Source organism: Pagrus major, chromosome 12 (assembly GCF_040436345.1).
Source record: "Pagrus major chromosome 12, Pma_NU_1.0".
Taxonomy (NCBI): Eukaryota; Metazoa; Chordata; class Actinopteri; order Spariformes; family Sparidae; genus Pagrus; species Pagrus major.
The window spans coordinates 26,860,181-26,882,271 of NC_133226.1; the positions used below are offsets into that span (position 1 = coordinate 26,860,181).

At 41.6% G+C, this 22,091-nt stretch overlaps 1 protein-coding gene across 1 annotated transcript in view; it reads right to left on the reverse strand.

The window, feature by feature from the left end:
* Positions 1-1,274: 1,274 nt before the first annotated feature.
* Positions 1,275-22,091, reverse strand: part of cwc27 (CWC27 spliceosome associated cyclophilin) — a 29,434-nt gene continuing 8,617 nt past the window's right edge. The window contains exons 11-14 of the mRNA XM_073478700.1: positions 13,816-13,919; positions 6,761-6,870; positions 6,560-6,663; positions 1,275-1,775 (exon numbers count right to left, since the gene is read on the reverse strand). Of these exons, the coding sequence (XP_073334801.1) occupies positions 1,613-1,775; positions 6,560-6,663; positions 6,761-6,870; positions 13,816-13,919 (481 nt within the window). The 3' untranslated portion in view covers positions 1,275-1,612. The remainder of the gene's footprint in view (positions 1,776-6,559; positions 6,664-6,760; positions 6,871-13,815; positions 13,920-22,091) is intronic.

Consider the following 22,091-nt stretch of genomic DNA (forward strand, 5'->3'; position numbering starts at 1 on the left):
ACACACATGGCAGCGGCAGATCATTTACCCCGAAACCACCACAGTGAGGTAAAGTCTTTGGTTTAAACAGTTCCTTTTTACAAGCTCTGACTGCTCCAGCGGTGACCTGAGCGGGACGCAGCGCCAGATATTACTGAAAAAGAAATTGCAGCAGGGTGGTGAGGCCATCACTGGTGTCTGCCTCAACGTTAAAGGAACAGTTCACCAATAAATTAAAATCCAGTCATCATCTCCTCCCTCCATGCTGATGGAAAGTCAGGTGTTTAGCAGAACGCTGCAACTCTGTTTCACTGTGAAGCTCCAGAAATGTTTTGTGGACTACGAGACTTCACCTGACTTTCATCAGCGTGGAGGGAGGAGATGATGGCTGGACTTTCACTTGTGGGTGAACTTTTCTTTGATAAGAATAGTTCAACATTTTGGGAAAACATTGCTTGTTTCTTGCCGAGAGTCTGGCAAAAAGTTTGATTCCACTCTATTGTCTTTACGGTGAGTATAAGGCTACAGCCAGGAGGCAGTTAGCTTAGCTTAGCATAAGGACTGGAAACAGATTAAACAGCTAGCATGAAGGTAAATCAAAAGCTCACTGATAAATACGAAATAGTTCCATTACATTTTTTTTTACAGATAAAACAAACAAGATATTTTGTGTTAATTAATGTTGTAAAAAGCACTCAAAAGTCAAACTTGAGTAAAAGATCATGTGATAAACTTTAGTTAAAGTTAAAGTACTCTGTCTCCTGGCTGTATCTTTATATTCAGACTTGAGAGTATTGATCTTCTCATCTACAGAGAATAAGAGAATACATTTCAGAGCTGAGAGGATGAATCAGGTTATTTGTTAACCTCCTGTTGTCTGTAATTAGTTTAATACCACTTTATCTGAGCCGATGATTGTGCCCAGTATTAAGAGTATTTTGGGTTTTATAAAGGGACAACAGGAAAGCTCGACACAGCAGATGTCTTGGCCATGAAAGCACAGCTGTGTCTGAGCTCAGTCTCCAGTGACCAAACTGTCAACTTCACTTTCTGCACATTTCTTTGAGTCACGATTCGTCTTTATTTTGGACAACTTTTGATTATGACCTCAGAAAAAAATTATAATAATTGAATCCGCTCATTTTTTGACAAAGTCACCAAAACCAGAACATTTTGAGCTTCTTAAAGATGTTACTGCATCTTACTGCAGAGCTGTTGTATCTGATTGCATCAGATTATACAGGTGAACCCAGTGAGGTCAAAATCAGATAGAAGAGTCGAATCAGATCGTTACGGACCGTTAACAAATGTCCTTTATTTTTTCTAACAGTCACAGTGAAGCTGAACAGAAACAGACAGAAAGGCGTAGAAAAGTTACCAACACTACACGTAATTAAATCATGACCTCGCTCATTACTACGACCACAGTGAACCTGATGAGAGTCCAGGCGCAGCTGTTTCAAACGGAGAAGCCTGTCCATCACAGATTACAGGGATCTGAGCGCTCAGGTCAGCATCCTCAGTCCAGATGTTCGAGCCAGGAGCCGGTTCAAAGTCTGAAGTGGGTTTTGAAGTGGACAGGCGGGATGCTGTTTGACCAGTTCTTCAGGACCTGACCTCCGACCTCGCGACCTCACCACTTGGCCTTCTTCTCCTTCATGAGCTTCTTGCTCTCCTCTCTCCTCCGCTTGTTGACGGGGTTGCGCGGGTCGTAGATCTCGAAGGTGTCCTCGTCGTGCACGTTGGCATCCTTGACTTTTCTGGTTTGCTCATCAAACTGCAGAACGTGGGCCATCCTAAATCAGAAGGAGAGAGGCGGAGAGAGTTCAAAGAACAGCAGCAGAGGATCCACTAAATCACAGCCCTGCAGGACTTTTACCCAGAGACGAGTCTCCTTCTGCTGTGAGCAGTTTGATTCAATATGATTATCAAAGAAACTTTAGTTATAGTTTCAAAAAAGAAGAAACAAAAACGGCAGATGAAGGTGAATCAACTGAGATGAGTTCACAAACACAAACAGATGAAAATAAAACATTAAAAGCATGAAAACTTAAAATACAAATACTTCAGGTATCTGTACTGTACCTGAGTATCTCTGAGACTTTCCCTCTCTACATCTGAACACAAACATCTGAACTTTCTCCTCCTCACGTTTCCAAAACAGGCTTGTTACTTTAGTTTGATGCGTTTGAGGTGAATTATGGATTATCTTTATTTGGCGTCATCGCACGCCGCCTTTCTATTACTTTGACTGGAGTACAGAAGTTGAATCAATACTTCTACTTTTACCAGAGTCTGTTTTTACACAAGAACTTCTACTGGAGGACAGACTGTGTGGACCTTTGACTCCTCTGTACTTTACTGAAACCGGCTGAAATGATGCTGGTGAGCGTCGTGTGAGTGGACCAAAAGCTGTGGGCAGTAAAACCAAAACAATGAGCTGAAAGACGCTTTGAAGCTCAACAGAGCTGGGAGGAAGAGCAGCGTCAGGTGGGCTCGTCACTACAAACGACCATTTTCACAGTTTACTTATCTTTTCCCAACTGCCTGAACTTTGTCATTTGGACTAAACCTCAAAATACGTCCAAAACATTCTGGTATTCAAAATATAACAAACAACACTAAAGACAACTTTCTGTGCCAGAGGAGCATGAAGCAGGTATTTAACTGTGTCTCTCAGTAAACACAAGAAGTACATGTACAGTTACAGGCTCATATTCTGAGACAGTCCTGAGAGAAAGCCCCGGTCCCCAGAGAACAGACGCTCATGTGTCTTTCATTTCCCCCGTCAGTTTCTCTTCCCCCGAAGACAGATTAAAGCATGAGGACATTCCTCACAGGAGATATCAGCGTCAGGCTCTTCACAGGACACGATTTCTCCAGCCGCTGTGTGAACGCTATCGGTAACATCTAAACAACAAAGCAGGAGTGACTAATCGATCGCAAGCGTTCATTTTTAGCCACGCTAGCGGCTAAAAAACTCTGCCGTGTTTTCAGCCGGTGAAGTCGAAAGTTGTCTGAGAGGAGAAAACCAGAAATAACTGAAAATGTTGGATTCTGATGTGGAGGAGAGCGTTACAGTCGTGCTATCAGCGTGGTTGTAGGTCAGTTTGTGGGTCCACATGGAAATATGCCAACAACAAGTGTCCACAGTATTTTTTTCTGAACTCCAGCTTCTTTTTTTTTCAATTGTTCCCAGTGAGGAGCGAGCGTCTGCAGCAGGCGGCCACCCGGAGAAAAAGCCCAGCATCTTTTATTCTGAGCACTCCGCCTTGTTTGCGCCCGCATCCTCCTCGCTCTGATGTCCCGATGTCAAATAAAAAACAGACAGTAAACCTCAAAGGATCAGTGTCCATCATAAAGCGGCGGTTGTTGTCACAGAGGCAAGATGCACGTGTCCTGGGACCTTATTTTCCTCTGAGAGCAGCTTATTTATTCACTTATGGAAAAAATACATATTTCTGAGTTTGTATTATTACCTCATTAATATTGTAAATATTAAAAGTCTCCATCTACTTCAGTTGTTTTTAAGTCTCCAGCTTCATCCTCCATGTTTTGTGAACTATGAGACTTCACCTGACTTTCCATCCTCCTGGAGTCGAGGAGATTAAAATGGTCTCAGTTTTGTCTGTTTTCTGAATGTTGTCTTACTTTTCCAGTCGACTGGTCTAAATCTAAACTTCAGTCGTTGGGATGGTCCCTTGTTCGCTCGAGCCGCCTCATGTCACGTTCTCTGAAGCTTCCCTGATGATCAGCAGGTCTTTATCATCTGCTGGTGAAGAAATATTTACGTGACCTGGTGCTGTTTATGTCTGGGTGTGTACATTGTGCTCACGTGCAACCAGTGTGTGTTTCAAACTACTAAATAAAGAAACTGTATATTCTCTGCTGTATATTTTAAAATATTTGGTGTTTGATGGCGTGTCTGCCGTGTGTAGCGTGTGGTATGCGTCTCTGGCGTGGTGTGTTTGTGTGTCGACGTGTGTGTGTGTGTGTGTGTGTGTGTGCGCGCTCTGCACTCTCTCCAGTGTTCATTTGAAATCGGCAGGAGTTGTGACAGCTCATCTAGAATGTCATGGCTAGACTCTGGCAGACCCTGAGGACTCCTGCAGTGTGAGCGGGCCGCCTCTGATAATTTGTCTAGCAGTCTCGGTGATGACAGCCCGCCGGCCGTACGGCCTCAGAGTCCTGCAGCTCGGAGACGCGATGTGGAAACCCGGACGTTCAGGGCTTATCAAAACCACTCTGTGCTGCCATGATGCGAGGCCACAGAAGCCTTTCCTCAATTTATTTTTCTTTTGCACAAGTAGGGGGTGGGAGCTAAGGAGTACAGGAGGAGAGAGCAGCTTTGCATTGAGAGTGTGTGTGTTAGAGGAGGAGGAGGAGGAGGAGGAGGAGGAGGGAGAGTCAGAATTTGTAGACACAGACACAGATGGAATAGTTTACCTCCTCTGGCCCAGACTTGACTTCCAATGTCTGACCTGTTGTAACCCACATTCTGTTCGCGGCGCTCCTCGAGTGGCACAGACTTCCCACTGGTGTTTTTCTAGGACTGCTATGCTACCGCCGCTGTCCCTCCCTCCTCGCCATACCTGGCGGGGGCAGCGCAGTGAGGTGTCTACAGGCCGGGAGAGGCTCCGACAGCCAGCCAAGGCCTCGCTCAAATTCACAACACGCGCACACACGCACACACACACACGCACACACACACACACACACACACGGACTGCACTTCAAGGGGGCTTCTGGAGACTAATAGCAACTACAGATTTTGTTATTCTAAATCTCTCACACACACACAGACACTTCTGCTCACATTCAAACACATGGTATTCATTTCAAACCCTCTCTGTGTAGTTAGACTTTGAGATCTTTGGTGAAAAACAGAATATGAGAGGAAAACACAGCGTCAGGGCTGATTTCCTGATGGCCAATCTGGTGGCTGCGGGTTGAAATCCGAAAACTTGACACACACACATACACACACACACACATACATGCACACGACTTGAACTTTGACACACATTTATCAGAACCTGAAGCGAGCTTTGGATCTGACAAAAGGTCAGTTTTATCACTCAGGGAAACAAAGAATGATTTTCTGCCTCTTACTTTTACAATAAATGGTTTCTTTTACCGTCCAGTGTTCACAGTGAGGGTATCAATAGGAACAACACAGCGGAGGCTAATGAAAAAAGCCTTTTCGTGCCAACTTGTCATGCTTCAACTTCACCGTCCACAAAACAGAGCGTTTGCCAAACTGCTTCTTGAACTCTCCAGGAACACTCTGGACTCTGGTGCGCTCACATGCTGCTCACTGCTGCTGCTAATATCTGCTACTGTGAACAGTGTCAGTGATTTAAAACGGAGCACGAGCGCTTCAACGGCACCGACTTTCATTCTGCCTCAGTGTTACTTCTCTTTAACACGAGTGTATCATAAAATCCTGACAAAAATATTCTCTTGACGTTACAATGAAAGAGGAACAAATACTGAAGTGAAACAAAAACCATAAACAGATAAATGTGGCCAGAAATCTGAGCTGATAAAGAAAAATTATAAAAATCATTTACGTTACATCTTCTCTCAGACTTGCGGAAAGAAAACGTCCAAAACACAAACGAAGGTTTTTACTTTACTTCAGATTTCTGTTCTGGTGCTTTATACAAATTAGCACATATTTAATTAGATTTCCTTATTTGCATATTTAAAGATAAAATATCAGAAAACTTGCGATACAAAAAAATAATCGTCTCAACATGAGGAATCAACTGGGGAGGTTTCATGGTGATATCTATACGTTAAAGACAGAAAAGACAGTTTTTTATAATCCGTATCTTTTGTTTTCTCAAAATATTTTTTTCAACACACTCTTAAGCAAACATCTCCACTTCAGCAGCTCTTACATACACTTGGGTGTGTACGTAAGTGTTATGTAACTCTGACCCATTCCAGTTTTGTTCCTCTCTATGTTCTGAAGGTGTTTATAGAGGGGTTTGTTTCACTCACAGCCTGATTTATAGAAGATTTTATTCCTAAAAACATGGAAAAAGTGATTTTTTTTAAGGCTGTTGACATTATTTTCTGGAACCTTTGACTCTAATATGTTAGCAATGTTAAAAATAGTGTGTCGTTTAATGGTTAACAGTTAGTGTAGATGTTTTTCCGTGAGTTTCTGGAGGCGGCGAGTCGGCTACAAGTCCCTGATTTGCATAAAGTAGCCTCGAAGTCAACTTTGTACATATTGTTATTGTTATTCTATTCGGAGCTGATGCCAACATTTACTCCTTTTACACTTTATATTATTACTTGATTGTGTTTTTCTTTTCCATTCTTGTCGAGCTCTGGCACAAGACTTTCCTTCAGGATTAACAAAGTTTTATCTCATCTTCATAAAGCCCTAAACGCTGCCTGCGTCCCTCAGCCATGAATGTAAGTGACTGTACCGTCAGGATGGACTGAAGGAGTCACGGCAGCTACATTTAAAGAATGTTTTGATTGCGTGATGATCGATGACCACAAAACTAAGGAAATACAAAAAATCCACTTCTACATCTTTGATGGTTTGAGGCTCACTGACCATCCTTTGTCGTCGTCCTCTTCCAGCTCCTCCACGGCCTCCTCCGGAGTGTCAGTGATGGCCGAAGACAACTTGGACTTGAATTGATTGAGGAGGGCCAGAGTCTACCAAGAGATCAGACATAATTCATATAGTATTCAGTACAAACTGAACTAGGACAGATTCTCCAGTCTGGCTCCTGATTGAGTTGCGCTGTTTTACCTGGGCTTCTCTGTTCTTGCCTTTCTTCAGTTTTTGCTTCCTGAGCTCTTCGTACTTCTTCCGTCCCTCCAGATATTCAGCCACGGCCTCGTTGGACGGCTTTTCATCCTCTGGAGAGACAAGAAAGACGTCACTACTGATTACTATTACAAATATCTCGTGAAGTCAGTAAAGTATGAAATATTTCTTTAGTTCCTCAGACAACATTTTAACCGAGTCTGGGACTGAACACACTCCACTGAAAGATTCTGCCATCGCAAAACAGATATTAAAATGATTAAAAATGTACTAATTTATTTATTTTTTTGACAATTCACAATCTTATCGTTCATATGTTTCTAGATTTACAATTTTCAAACATTTTCTTTGAAAAATATTTATTGGCTTTTCCGTAAAAACCCTCCCGTCCCAGATAACACGACATTCTCGATTAAAGAAAAAAGAACATTAAATACAGAAAACTTAAACAAACATTAAATAATAAGTAATAAATTAAGGACAAAGGAGAAACTTACATAAATAAAGCAGATTCAAATGGAGGTAAAAGTAAAATAACATCAGTGAAATATGTTTTCGACCATCTTGTTATTGACCAACATTAAAATTAGGCATCTTGAAAGAAATTAAATCTTCCTCCAACAGCTGAATATTTGAAAAACTACTGAATTCAGACATTAAGAAGTTCCCTGATGCTCCCAGTTGACAACATTCGTGGGGAGAAAAGAAATACGAGCGCTTCACATGCTTCCCGGCACTTTGACGGATGAGGAGCTAAAAAACTGGGCAGAACACGATCAGAGAGAAAAGATAAAAGAAGGTGAAGCTCGTCAAGCTGTGACAGTTGCTGCCGTACATGATCTGAGAACATGATAATAAGAGAGGTGAAGAGATGAGGCAACGCAGGGCAGTCCTCTCATCTCACAGTGACAAGCTCTGCATGAATCCATACAAAGATATAGTGAAGCAGAGCCCCGGCCCACTAACCCCTCACTTTATCTTTCTCACAGATGGCCGACTCTCTGGCAGCTACCTTATACCCCAAACCTTATGTAATGGATCGCTCCCAGGCAAGAAGAGACCCTCTGAACGCTCCACAGAGACACGCGAGCATACGGGGATTTTTCACTTCATTCACACAAAAGTCCAGTTTTTTTTTAATGGTTCTGGTCATTCTGAGATTTTGGGCTGTTCTTAGATGAGAGAAGACAGAACTTTATTATTCCTGAAGGGAATTCTTGTGTCAGAGATCGACTCCAGTACAACCAGTAACAGCAGGTCACACACTGGGCCTTTACATAACACGTCTTCCTTCAGACTAGAGCGGGAAACACACCAACAACTTGGGCCATTCAGTCTGATTACATTTAGAAAGTCTAGAAGAGCCACAAGATTAAATTATCTTATCTCCATTCAGGTTAGCCGGGCGCTACACCGGCAGTTAGGGGACCTTATTGTCCTCTGAGAGCAGCTTGTTTATTCACTGATGGAAAAAATGCATATTTCTGACAGATTAACATTGTAAATATCAAAATTCTGAGTTTGAATTTCTTCTCCAAAACTACAGAATGCCCTTTAATTAGATTTAATTTGCATTGTAAAACATTAATTATCAGAAAAAAATAATACATTTTTAAAATGTTTTTTGTAACGTGAGTAATTAACTGGGAAAGTTTCACGGTGATATCTGAGAGTTTTAGTTTTTAAAGCCGTCACACCAAAGCACATGGAATGGAAATTTGGAAACTTATAAAACTGATTTTCTGGGTTCTCATTAACGTGGCACTCTGCTGCAGAACAAAATATGGAGGTATCGTATTATCGTGATATGGCCTGAAAATATCAGGATATTATTTCAAGGCCGTAGCACCCAGCCCCAACTGTATTTGGTTTTATTTATTTTTTGTCTTGGTTTTTGCTGTTTTCATCTTTATCACTTCATTAATTTCCCCCCTCTGCTTCTGACTCTTGAACTGCTGTGACAAGTGAATTTCTCCAGGCTGGGATCAATAAATTCTCATCTTATCTCTGGAACAATTAATTGAAAATGAAGATAATGATCATGTGCAGCTCTGAAGGAACACTAAGGTCTAAACTGTAAACGTTTCATAACTCACTCACAGATGACACGGAGAGTGAAGTCACAGCGCTGACGGCGACGCGGTGAATAATTTTCCACCTCTGCAGTGTGTGTGTGTGTGTGTGTGTGTGTGTGTGTGTGTGTGTGTGTGTGTGTGTGTGTGTGTGTGTGACGTCATCATGAATGAGAGGAGAGACGAGACCATCGGCGTGCTGACATCGGTGTCTCGTACAGTTAACGTGCTTCTGTAAATCTCCGAGCTCAGACTGTGCTCAGGCTGTGAAGTCACAGAGTGGCAGACAGTGAGCACAGTCTGCTGGCTGCTGGAGCGACTGCTTTCCACAACAAAATGTGATGTCACACACACACACACAGACACACACACACACACACAGACACACACATGGCGAGACAGCGTCACCTCGCTGGACAAACTGTGACAAATTCAGCTGCAGCAAATAAATGATGCAACAGAGAAAACACTGAAGTCCAGCGCTCGTCTCGTCTCTCAGAGAGCTGAGCTTCTGTTTATGTGTTTTTTTATTTATGCAGCTGTTTATCACGATGGGAGTGACGTCTCTGAGGACTCGACTATGAAAAGATAAACTGCTTACGAAGATCTACTAATAACTACTAATTTATAGACGGGGAGAATAATAAAACTCAAGACACAAAAGAGGCTGTAAGAAGGACGCAGCATACCTGAACTAACCTGAGTTTGATCCGTCTGCAGAGATTCTGGCACAAAAAAACTTCTCGAGGGTAAAATATATGAATTTAGATAATTAATACATAAAAACAAGTTTGACAAGCCAGATTTTATACAGACCATCTGTTATTCTGCTTGCAAACATATAAAGATTCGAAGCACTAACAAACACAGATTTTATTATAAATACAGAGTCCACTTGTGTACGTCTTAATAAAACAGTTTAGTGCTGCCGTGAAGAAATTACAGTCAGAGTTCAGCCCGAGTGTCTCCAAAATGAAGACAAGTCTCTTTAAACTCAGCTGCTCTCGCTGAAAAATATCCTTAAACGTACAAATGCTTCGATATTAAAGGAATAGTTGGACGTTTTGAGAAAGAAAAGAGGGGTTGTAGATTTCCACTCGAATAATAAAGACAAGGATTGTTCATCAAGTTGAAATATAAAATGCAAACTTCTGAAATCTTAAATGAAGTGTTAGTCCTAGCCCTCATATACTGGTAGATATTTCACTTATGTAACAGGCGGACGTCACTTTTTTTTTAACGTCGAGGAGAAAGTGTTGCATTTATGAAATAGTTCACGTCAGGAAGAACGTAACAACACTCCCGCAGGACGTCTATCATTTAAGAAAACGCTGCAATTATTTTAGGCTGTGGATACTAAAGCAAACACAGGCCTGGAAATCCGAGTGCCACTCTGCAGCTCTGCTCTGCTGCTCGAGGGGCAGAAACCTCTTTGTCTTGATTTATGAGACCAACAAGTGATCTCCCTCCATCTCTCCCCCCGGTCACCTCTCCTGCTCTGCCTCCCTGCTGCAGCCTGTGACATGCTGGATGCTGACTGATGATGCCCCCGAGGTCCTCCCACATGGAGGAACACACATCACCTTCTCCAGCTGTTGTCACTAACTACTATCTTTGAGTTTGATGGCCTTTCTAACTACATTCCTCCCCTCTCCTGTCACCTGGGCTCAGGAGGGCTACAAATCAAGCTGCTGATGTTGTAGCAACCGAAAAGGCTGTTGTGGACGACAAACGCCTTCTTCTATAGGATAAAAGGTTCCTCTTCTCTGTTAAACAATCAGAGGTTTCAAAGAAGAAGTCGAAGCAGCACGGCGCCGAGCTGTGAGGCAACATTACTGCTGATCATCAATCAACTGGAATCAGCGCCTCGTGGTCGTCTTCCTCCACCAACCGGTCAAGACGCAGTTTACATCCACGTCTGTCCAGACTCATATACAGTAATACATGTACTGAAGACTTGGAAGGATTGAAAGCACTAGCATGTATAAATCCAGTGAATAATCTCCAGCGAGAAACACGCCGTCTTCACTTAGAGACTATGTTTTATCACCTGAAGCTAAAAAAAAGAAAGAAGCTGCAAAGAAGCTACAAATTATAAAACCTGGATGTTTCACACAGAACATCTCTATAATCAGCAGAGCTTCATGGTGGACACCAAAGACGAGAGTCACTGATCCAGTATCCGACCAAATGTATGAAATATGATCACAATCGTTCGATTAATGGCCAGAAAAGTGTTTTTGCAGAGCGTGATGATGTCACAGTGACGTTGACCTTTGACCTCGTGTTGCTTTGAAATGAAGACTGCTTGTGGTGATATTTTGGTCGTTACCATAAAGGAACAGTTCACCCAAAAATTAAAATGTAGTCATTATCTCCTCACCCTCATGCTGATGAAAAGTCAGATGAAGTTTCGTCGTCCACAGAACATTTCTGGAGCTTCACAGTAAAACAGAGTTGCAGCATTCTGCTAAACAACTGAAGTAGCTGGAGACTTGATTTAAAATGTGACAAGAAACATAAAATGGCTCCACACAGTTTGTCCAGTGTAATCAAAGCTCCTGAGGCCCAGACAAATTGATTTGTTACTTACACCCTCTCACGCTTTAAGCTCAGCAGCTACAGTGAAGGTTTCTGCTTAAAAAAGGGTGTAAATAACGTCTTTTCAAATTCATTTGGTTGAGTTTTATGTCTTAACACAAGTCTCCAGCTACTTTTTCCAGTGTTCCTTTACAGCAGGGACGTCCAAACTTCATCAGTTGTAGGGTCAAAACTGGAACTATGTTTTGCCGATGTCCTGCACAAAGTGTCGTAGCCCACCGTGATCAGATTATTAGTCTTTTTTCTAGAAAACAAGTGGCCAAGTTTGAACCTCATGGTGGACCAACTGTGGCAACACCAACCATCCATCTTTGATTATGCAACAACACAGAGAACAAAGATGAAGTTAATCAACTCGGTCAAAAACTATCGAGTAGGCGAAATGTCACGCTAATCTTGATCGCAGGTAATTGGTGTGTTCAAATATCACTCTGCTGCAACAAAGTCAACATTATGCATCAGGCACCAGTGTAATAAAACACCAAGAGCACACAGACATAACCTGTATAATATCTACGTGGGATAAAGACCGCTGCCACATCATTCTGGGTGGGTGTTGAATGGACAGTGGTTTCAGAATGGCTCTCTTATTTTTGGCTCTGGTGCACAGCGGTCATGCCAAAAGAGAGAAAACCAGACTACAGGAATAATTTATGTGATGAAAACTGAAGTGATGATTTTAACTTCAAAAAAGGTAAAAGCAGAAGGTTATTTCCTGTTTCCAGCCTCTGCATTGTTAAGATTTGCTGATTTGCTTTGTCGCATGTGATAGTTAACTGAATATCTCTTGGGGTTTTGGACAGTTCGGTCACACAGTTTGGAGATGAATCAATGTTATCTGCATTAAAGCTCAAACCTACACTGCCTGCAGCCCCGCTGACCAGTTTGAGAAGCATATGAGTGGAATGAGACCAGAGGTCGACCTCCACAAAGAGGTCAGAGCAGAACCAGGAGAATGATTTAAGCTTTAAAGGACGGCAGTGTCAGTGTGGGCCTTAATGCGTGTGTGTGTGTGTGTGTGTGTGTGTGTGTGTGTGTGTGTGTGTGTGTGTGTGTGTGTGTGTGCTGCTCCTCCAGTGGGATGAGATAAAACGAGGCCTCACCACAGTGTTCCTCTGTGGCCGAGCTGAGCTTCAAGATTTACAGCATCTGAGCAGACATCCGTCTCCCCTGCAGTGGCCGTTGGCCCATGACATCTAAGAATTCCATCTAATGGAATTAACTTTTGCTTCCAACACAGAGATGTAATGAGGAACTCTTAAAAGAAACTCCTGCCTCTGGCTAAGCTGCCCGAGACGCACAAAACAAAAGGTCCCTGCCTGGCAGAGTTTAAATACCTTGTAAGATAATGGAGGAGCTTAGGCTAGCTGCCACTCGGTGTAACAATGCCGGGCTGTTACTGACTCAACACTTGAGTTTATAACTGGATCTATTAAGAGAAGGTCTCTTTCTGCCTTTTATGTTTATAGAAACAGCTTAGCTCTATGCAGATATCTCTAAGAGCAACACATTAAATCAGACTCAACAGAATCTTAGTTAATCCTTGTATTAAAGTACAATGTCAGGGCTGTATTTTGTGCTCTTTCACCCGAAATCTTGAACCAATCAGCAGCAAGTCAAGAGTGGGCCGAGTGTTTAAAAACATAAAACCATCAGTGTTTGTGGAGACAAAAACAATGTTTGAGCAACAAAAGCCCATCATGGTTTTTAGTAAATTCTGGCTGGTGATAATCCCACAGTGAGGCTGGTCCCTGCAGAACCCCCCGCGAACTGTTTTGTTTTGTTGCACAAGAATATAAACACAACCTCAAGCTAACCTCTGCGCCAGAGCGGCTTTTGGTAATTTCCAAAAATGTGTTTCAGCATCAGCAAAAAAAATCCAAAGATTGACGGCATTATGACAGACTGCAGTGTGGTGAAGACCCGAGGAGATCTTGGGGGGCAGATTTTTTTTTTTTTCTTCACTGACTCGCCTCGGCCAGAGCTGCAAACTAACAAACACACAAAGGGTTTGATGTGCAACTGTGGCGGCCACTCAACAATTTAGCACCCACGCAATTTTCTGTGAGCTTTAACACAAAAAATGCAGACCCTTGGGGAGGAAAAAAAATAGACGTCTGCAACTAATTGACAAAATCAGAGGGTTGCCTGTCTTAGTGTCCATTAGCAGAGAATGTAGCACGGACCACCCTCCAAGAGACTTTGTTCACACTTAGGGCTGTGTGGTGAAACAGTCCTTTTTCAAACATCCTTAAAAATGCACCTCGTTGTGGTACGTGGACAATATATTATGTACCACCAATAAATTCACAGTATAATAACAGTGATACACATTCATCCGGGGAATAAAATCTGCTCACATACCCTCCTTGACTTCATCCACAGCAGGTTTCAAACTCTCCTCTTTCCTTTGCTTTATGGCCTGTAGGTCCTTCTTCAACTGCCGCGCCTCTTTCCGCAATTCATCACTGCGAGGGGAGAAACGAGGTGGAAGAATTTAAACTCAACATATATAACCGTTATAAAGGATTACACCTGTAACAGACAAGAACGATGACAGAGCAACAGGTTCACAGACAAAAAGACAGTCATGACAAATGTATGGAGAAAAGTTTAAGCAGACTCTCGGCTCCACTGGCTCCTGCTGTAGAATAAACACATACATCATCGAAAAAAATTTCATCATACACTGAATGTTCTTCACAAACAAACATCAATTGTTCTGAGACGTTAAGCCTCTCAGAATTTAAAGCTCGTGGCTAATGAGGTGGGTATATAAAACAAACATAAAACACTCGGTAAGGGTCAGAATGAAGAATGTACATTAAAAGCTTTTGTTACTCCAATAAATGTGATGGAGACTTAATAAAGTATTTGTTCTCCCCTCCAGGAGGAGGCTCGAGTCTGAGCAGACTCGGGTGAGAAAAATGTCAATGTGGTCCCTGATTTGAGATCAGTGATCGTGATTTAATCAGTAAAGTTCTCATTTTAAGTCAAGACCAGCAAGTCCGAAATCAAGACCAGCAAGTCCTGAATCAAGTCCCAAGTCAAGACCAGCAAGTCTTTAATCAAATCCTAAATCAAGTCCTAAGACAAGTCCTAAATCAAATCGACATCTATTGCATGACTGATCCCTCCTCTGTGGCTCTTCCTGAGGTTTCTTCCATCGTCTTTTTTTTCTCCCCTGTTAAAAGGGTCTTTTTTCCATCAAGATGGCAAGTTTTTCCTCACTCGAATCGAGGGTCTAAGGACAGAGGATGTCGCTCACTGTACAGACTGTAAAGCCCATTGAGGCAATGTGATTGTGATTTTGGGCTATATAAGTCAAATTTGATTTGATTTGATTTGATTTGAAGTCCATCAAGTTTGAAATTAAGTCCTAAGTCAACAGCCAAAAGTCTGAAGTCAGGACTAACAGGTCCCTAGTCAAGATCAAAAAGTCCCAAGTCTAAAGCAAGTCTCAAGTCATTGTTCTTTTGGGCGACTCAAGTCAAGTCACAGTGTTTGTCAAGTGATGGCAACAAGTCCCAAGTCAAAAGAGACAAGTCCTAATTCAAGACCTATAAATCTTTCGTCAAGACAAACAAGTACTTGATGAGGCCTTCAAAAAATTCAGTGCCTTTGATGTTGGAGTCAAAAGTAGCAAGTCTTTCTGATTTGGTCAGGTCTAAAGCCATCAGATTCATTATTTTAGTCTGACTGAAGTTGTGTGACTTGAGTAATATGCTTAAGTATATGTTAGCAGGGAATCTGCACGTAAAGCAGAGACAACATCCTGGACGACAGCCACGTGATATTATTCCATGTTGTGTTCAATAAACCACATAAACGTCCTGCGATAGATGAAATACACAACTGTCAAATGCTGTGTGTTGCCCAAGTAATGAAAACCTTTTATACTTCCTTCCTCAAGTGGCACAATATTAAGTGTTACAGGCACAGCTCATGTCCAACAACCCTTATAAAACCTTTAACTGGACGACAGCAGCAGGCCAAGACACATCCTCGCTTCCTTGACTCAAGGTAGCGTCCATCTTGGCAAGTGGCCCGAAGCCCAGCTCATGCAAGGCTAAACGCTAGAAGTCCAATGCTGATTATTGTTCCCTTTCACATGATTGAGACTGCTGCCAGTTGCGGAGCAGATATGTTATGTTAGGAAATGATAATATTTTTGTACTGCCTGACAGCTCTGTTTTTGTCCCATTCTCTTGCGGAGCCACAAAGCACAGGTAAGCTGCACAGTCTGGGCCCCTGGCCTAGAAACATGTGAGGCATCTCCAGACCAAACAATGGCTGCCTTTGTTTCTTACATCTGCTTCTCCTGACTGACATTCATTTATGTCCTTTTCTTCCCTTTTATCTGGAACTTTCATTCCCCTGTTTTACCGTTCCGACACTCGTGCTACCTTTGTTCAATTCTCTGACATCGTCCGTGGCAAAGCATGGAGGCATCAAACTGAGTGATATTTTAACTTTAAGTGCCTTGGCAAATATTAACGACTGCGGCTGACTTGATGTCATGCCTCTTCCTCGTTAGCTTCCCTGCTGCTCCCGAGGATACACATGAGGAATCAGTCAGACATACAGTTGTTTTTTTTTTTCCTGAAGAAAAAATGTTGCAGCTGAATCCAGACGGTGTTGCCAAGAGCAGAGCTGGTTGGCAGAGTCAGACTTGGCCTGCGTGAGGAAGTCGCCTGCTCAGCTCTGTCTCGGAGCAATGACAACAAACCTCTTTTCTGGACACACCATTTATAAACAGTATGGTAATGATCCTCAGATGTGTCAAACCAGAGGTGAGCGAAGTAATGTATCAATTCAAGGACTCTAGTTGCCATTCACAATTTCACATAACAGGTAAAAGCCACCCATCAAAAGGTAAACCTATGGAGTTTAACTGAGGCTTTAAATGTTTAATTACAGCAGTTTTTGGAAAAATGACATGAAAATAAAGTCTGTGAAGTCGGTGATTGAAGAGTTGCTTTAACTGTCTTTAAAATATGTCATCATGATCCTGTTTGCAGCCGACGTAGAGAATCTTTTACATCTCTATCTCTCTAAATGAAACATACTGATATCCAATAAGTGAATGAGATTGGATTGCACTGGTCCCTACCTTTACTGGTGTTGTCACAATCCTTGAAAAATACAGATATTCGATACCATTTTCAATACCACGGGGAATAATTGACACATTGAGGGCATCAAATCTTAAATAAAGATAGAAGTAACAAGGCTGTAACATGACCGGATACAACTTTTATCTTTTCTTGGCTAAAAGAAAAGCAGTAGTAAATATTTTAAATATCACACCTTTATAGAAACATAATTTTTTCTCTTTCGATCACGCCTTTAAAAATAAAGCGTGTGTGTCAGTGTGAGAGAGAGAGCAAGAAAGCGGAGCTGCTACCGGTGTATCGATACTGCGGAAAAATAAGTATCAAAACCGTTTCAAATATCCAAATCGATATGTATCGATCAGGGCTGCAATGGTGTGACATTTTCATGGTACGATAACCATCTCAGTAGTACACAGTTGTTATTGTTATTATCAGTAACCATGACACTTTAAAAATAAAAATAGAAGAGTTTCTTTATAGGTTGAACACCCCACGGTGCAACCATAGTATCAATATACTCATGTTTTTTAACAACACTAGTCTGTAGTATGTGTATAAAACGCTGGATCCTACACTTCCCACAATGCAACTTTTTGGTAAAGATTTGTAGTTTCCAAAGCTCATAGTCTCCAAGGTTGTTTTCACAGACCTGGATAAACCACAGGCGATAATATACAACTGTTTTCACAGGCTTTATAGCGCACCTCATGACTAGTAAACTGATCTGTATGTGTAAAACTGCCCCTCAACGTCAGCTCTCGAGGCAACAGATGTGCAGCGAGGCCAGATACCTGCTGTCTGAATTACTGTTGTGTCCGTGGAAAATGCTGCAAAATTATGTAATGAGACAAAATTCATGCGCGCAAAGACCAATAATACATTCACAAAGAAGAACTTAGGACAGAAGTAGATATCTAATTGGATTACTGCGCACAAACTACAAACTACTGTATAACCTGATGATAGTACGAGCTGCTGCAGGGCTGTTTTAATGGATTGCAATATTTTGTGTTTTGGTTGTTTGATGCATCATTTTGTCCAGTTGACGTGACTTCTGTGTGTTTTAGTAAAGGCAACTGAGTCAACAGGGTTTTCCCTTACATCATAACTTAATGTGCACCACCTAAGTCGAATCAATCTAAAAATCAATCAACCGAGAGTCACTTATTTCCAGATCTAATGGTTGTAGTCAGTTCTGAGCAGAGTTTTTTAGTTTTAAAATTAAGCTTTATGAGTTATCTGCTCGAGCTTTTTCCAACTTTCTCCGCTATAAAAGAAAAGTCCGAAATGATGTGAGATTAAATTTTAATTTTTTGGGAAAAATTAAATATTATCTTGGAGTGGGAGCCCTGAACCGCCCACCAAACACATGCACATACATCTTTCACAAACCTGGAGAGAAGACACTTCAAACATGATGCAAGACTCCTGCTTCAACACAGTCCAGCCTCTCCTCCAGGCTGAGGTGAAGCTTCGTGCATACATCCTACAGTGACAAAACTCTGGACCGAATGAGTGATCATTTTTTCGGCCTGCCTTGACACGCTGCCACTCGGAAAACAAGAGACGTATCCGAGGCAACAGCCAAACAATCGGCTGCACAGCCGCGGTGCCAATAAAAGAGAAAGAGGCCAGAAAGGACAGGAAAAGCCCTGACAACACCTGTTAAGACACACCTTGGGGCTCAGCAAATTCCTGCCGAGACCCTGACATCACAACACTACAAATTATTTTGTTTCTACACACTCAGGAATAATGTGAGAACCAAGTTTCTTTTACCAGGATACATGAATCACAATTTGTCGGATTATATGCTGAGTATTTTTTAAGCTTTTGTTTGAGGAAGATCATTTTTAATTTACTTTTAATTATGGGGCAACATATATACATTTACTGATATCTGTGATAGTTATGGCTCTAATTGAAGTATGTTCATCATATTGATAATTAATTAATTGTTTTGTACTTTTAAAGCAAGAATGCAGATCATTTACTGCTTTTCTCCGTTTTATATCAATATAAATATAATATCTTTGAGTTCTGGACTGTTTGTTCTAACAAGAGAAGAAGAGAAGAAGACACGACTTCAGCTATAAAGAGATTGTGATGGGCATTTTTCACTATCACTACTTTTTTAGAGCCCAAGCAATTAATCTATTAATCAAGAAAATAATCGCAAGAGAAAGTTTCCATGGAATATATTCGATTTGTTTGACTACCCCGTAGCTCTCACTGGCCAGCTGGGAGATATGTTAGCGGCTAGTTCGCTATGTTCAACAAGCTCTCTCCGCTTTTTTGGTCAAATAATTACATAAATAAATAACTGTTAAATGCTACAATCACATAAACACAGGTAAAATATCCACACTGAAAAGGCTAACTGATGCTACGAGTTAGCTACTGAACGGTAATAATACCTCGATTCTACCGAGCTGTGTAATAATACGATACTTGGTGGTATTGCGTTATTGCCGGTAATAATAAGAGAAAAAAACATGGAAAATATATTTTTTCAGACAAAATCATAGTTGCATAAATTATTCGAATTTAACAACAACGTGTATATTAGAAATTCATGACCCATCCCTGCTCCGGTCAGGTAGCACATTTAATCATTTCTGAAAGAAACGATTAGATGAGCTAATTGGAGCCTGCGTGAGCCAAAGATACTCGATTTTTATCTTTTAGTTGTCATGGCATTTGATTCATTGATTGCTGTTGGGATGTTGAGGAATATGCTTCTCAAATCACTCACCAACCCGAGCTTTGAGTTTATTATCCAGAAGGAGACTCTGGTGGTCATTTAAAAAAACATTAGTCCGAGCAAAGACATTGATAAACTGGCCTAAAAGGGGCAAAGCTGACACATAATGAATCCTTTCTGTGAATCCCGTCTCGTCTGAGTGGCCCGGGTCTGCCAGCTACTGTCACTCTTTCAGAAAATTCAGAAACAGTGAAACCCAGAGAGCTGTGGATGATTAACTTTTCATAAAGAAAGCATATGAAGTGATTGGCAGGAGACCAAGAAACTCTCTCATGATTCAGAACCTTGCATTTAATACTCCAGTGTCTGGCAGGAGTCTGAGGCTGACACAGGAATTCGACAACCTTAAAAATAGTACGGCGATGACTGTATGGTTCATCAAAAATTCAATCGTTTTCCATAATGGACAAGCAGGCGTGCTTTGCCTTTTTTGGATTTCTCTGGATTCTCATTTTTCCAGCCTTCACGAAATGTAATAACTGATAAAGTCGAACTGTTTTAAGTTAAAATACAGCCGCAGCGTGATCACAAGTGTATATTTAAAAGAAAAATTTAACACCCAAGTCTTATTTGGAGTAAGTACACCGCAGGGATGGCAGCAGCAGCTTCTCCCTGCTACGGTGGACTCGAACCAGTCTAACGACTGAGCAAGTGATGTGGATGAATGTGCTAGAATAACAAGATGGCTGGGTGAACTCCCCTCAGGGGGCACTCCATGGCTTGGTCAAAAGCCAAGGAGAACTGTGAGCTGGAGTGGAGGAATCCAACCTCAACACAGGAATTTGCATGACTTTGCAGAGTGATCTGGACCAACACATTACCCACGCAGTGGACCAAGGTTCCTCTTTTAGAGCGGCTTATCTGCCTTCGCAATTATCGACCAGATCCTTCGTCCTTCTGTTAGTGAGCCGCGATGGAAGAAAGTGTTTTCTGTTATCATTTATATCGGTTACATTTGGTCGTGAATTTTCTATTCCTCTAGAACGGTTTGAGAGAAAAAACACACAGCAAACGTGCACATTTCCAAATGTTGACGTTGATCGCAGTCCAACTGGTGTTCTGCTGCTTTTTTATTCATTTTCAAAAAAGTCTTAACCCCCTCGTCCTAGACATGCATCGCTGTCTGGAACTGTTTCCAGCCAGCGAAATGCCCCATATGGGGTAGACATGCTACAGTGGGCCAGAGATGTGTAAACCTGGCAGTTCCAAAACATACACAATCCCGCTGCCAAGAACTGGATTATCTCAAGCAGTTTTCTGCACAAAAGCAGCGCTGAATGCTTTCTTGATCTCTGCAACCTTTCCCTGCGAACGCGTTGGGTTATGACCGATGACAAGAGACAGGTGCAGCCAATTAATAGAGAGTGACGCACCGTCCGGGGGTACGGCCACTCGGGCAGGATAATTAGTGTCTGATGTCCCATTTAGGTTACACCGTCCACAAGGCGAGAAGGATTATTTCTTAAACAGCAACGTGGCAGAAAGCCAAAATTCAGAAACAATAACATGAAGACTGGAACTGTAACGATCACTCACTTAATCTTAAAATCGATTGATGAAAAATTCATACGTTGTTTGTCATTTTCCCAAACTAAAACTAACAAACATTTAAATATGTCATCTCAGGATTTGGGAACTTACTCTTTTCCACTATTTTCCGACATTAAATAGTCTAAAATGATTAGACTAATAATTTAAATGATTAAACGAGAAAATAATCAGCATGCTTAAATATATAATGAACATAATCGCTAGTGGCAACACTAATTAAGACACACAGCACAATCAGAGGGAACAGTGAGTTTTCAGAGCGTTGCAGGTCGTTGAAACCAAACAATATTTTATCTAACTAGAGTTTACAGTCCTGACACGAGCTGGGCGATAACTCTGTATTACTGTCTATTGACTTTAAGTGGAGTCATGTAATTAATCACAAATTAATGATTCAGAGCAAGTTGTGAGAACTGAATTTACTGGTTCCACCTTCTCACATGTGAATTTCTGTTGGTTTTCTAAGTTTTTTATGAAACTAAAGATCTTTAGATTTGGGCTGTTTCTTCAGAAATAACACTTAATTTCAACATGTCAGCCGGGGATCTACGAAACTGACTTCTGAATAGCTCAACAACACAACAACCAATGAGAGATGCGTCCCAGAGCAGCTGACGGTGCTGCCAAACAACAGCAAACATTGTAGCCCTTGAGGCTAACGTTAGCTAGCATACTAATGTTGACAGAAACTTAAAATCTCGCGTCCAGACTTGTGTAACCTTCTGCTTTTACTACAGCAAGTTGTTTATGTCTGCTTCCCCATGAGATCATGCGAGAGGGATCACGTGTGAGCTCCGCTTCAGTCTGCTGAGCCATGAAGCCAGAGCGCTGAGGACACGCCCCCTGCAGCTGCACATAGCGATGTTTATGGTCTATTCAAAAGGTATTTAAGTTTCCAAACTGCAACAAATTTGACGCTGCACTTCCTCCGGTCCTCAGCAACAAACCTGCCAAGTGTGAAGTAGATCAGAAAAAACGGTTCTCAAGATATACGAGTAACAGACGGACAGATTCCTCGATTTAAAGTTAGTTTTTCAGATTTTTTACACACCAGATGATTGTTTGAGAAGCTGCAGATTAATTATTAATGTATATAATCAAAGCGATCAACTTTATCACACAGTCACTCTCTCTCTCTCTCTCACACACACACACACACACACACACACACACACACACAGTTATTTAGTTACTGTTTTAATGACGTA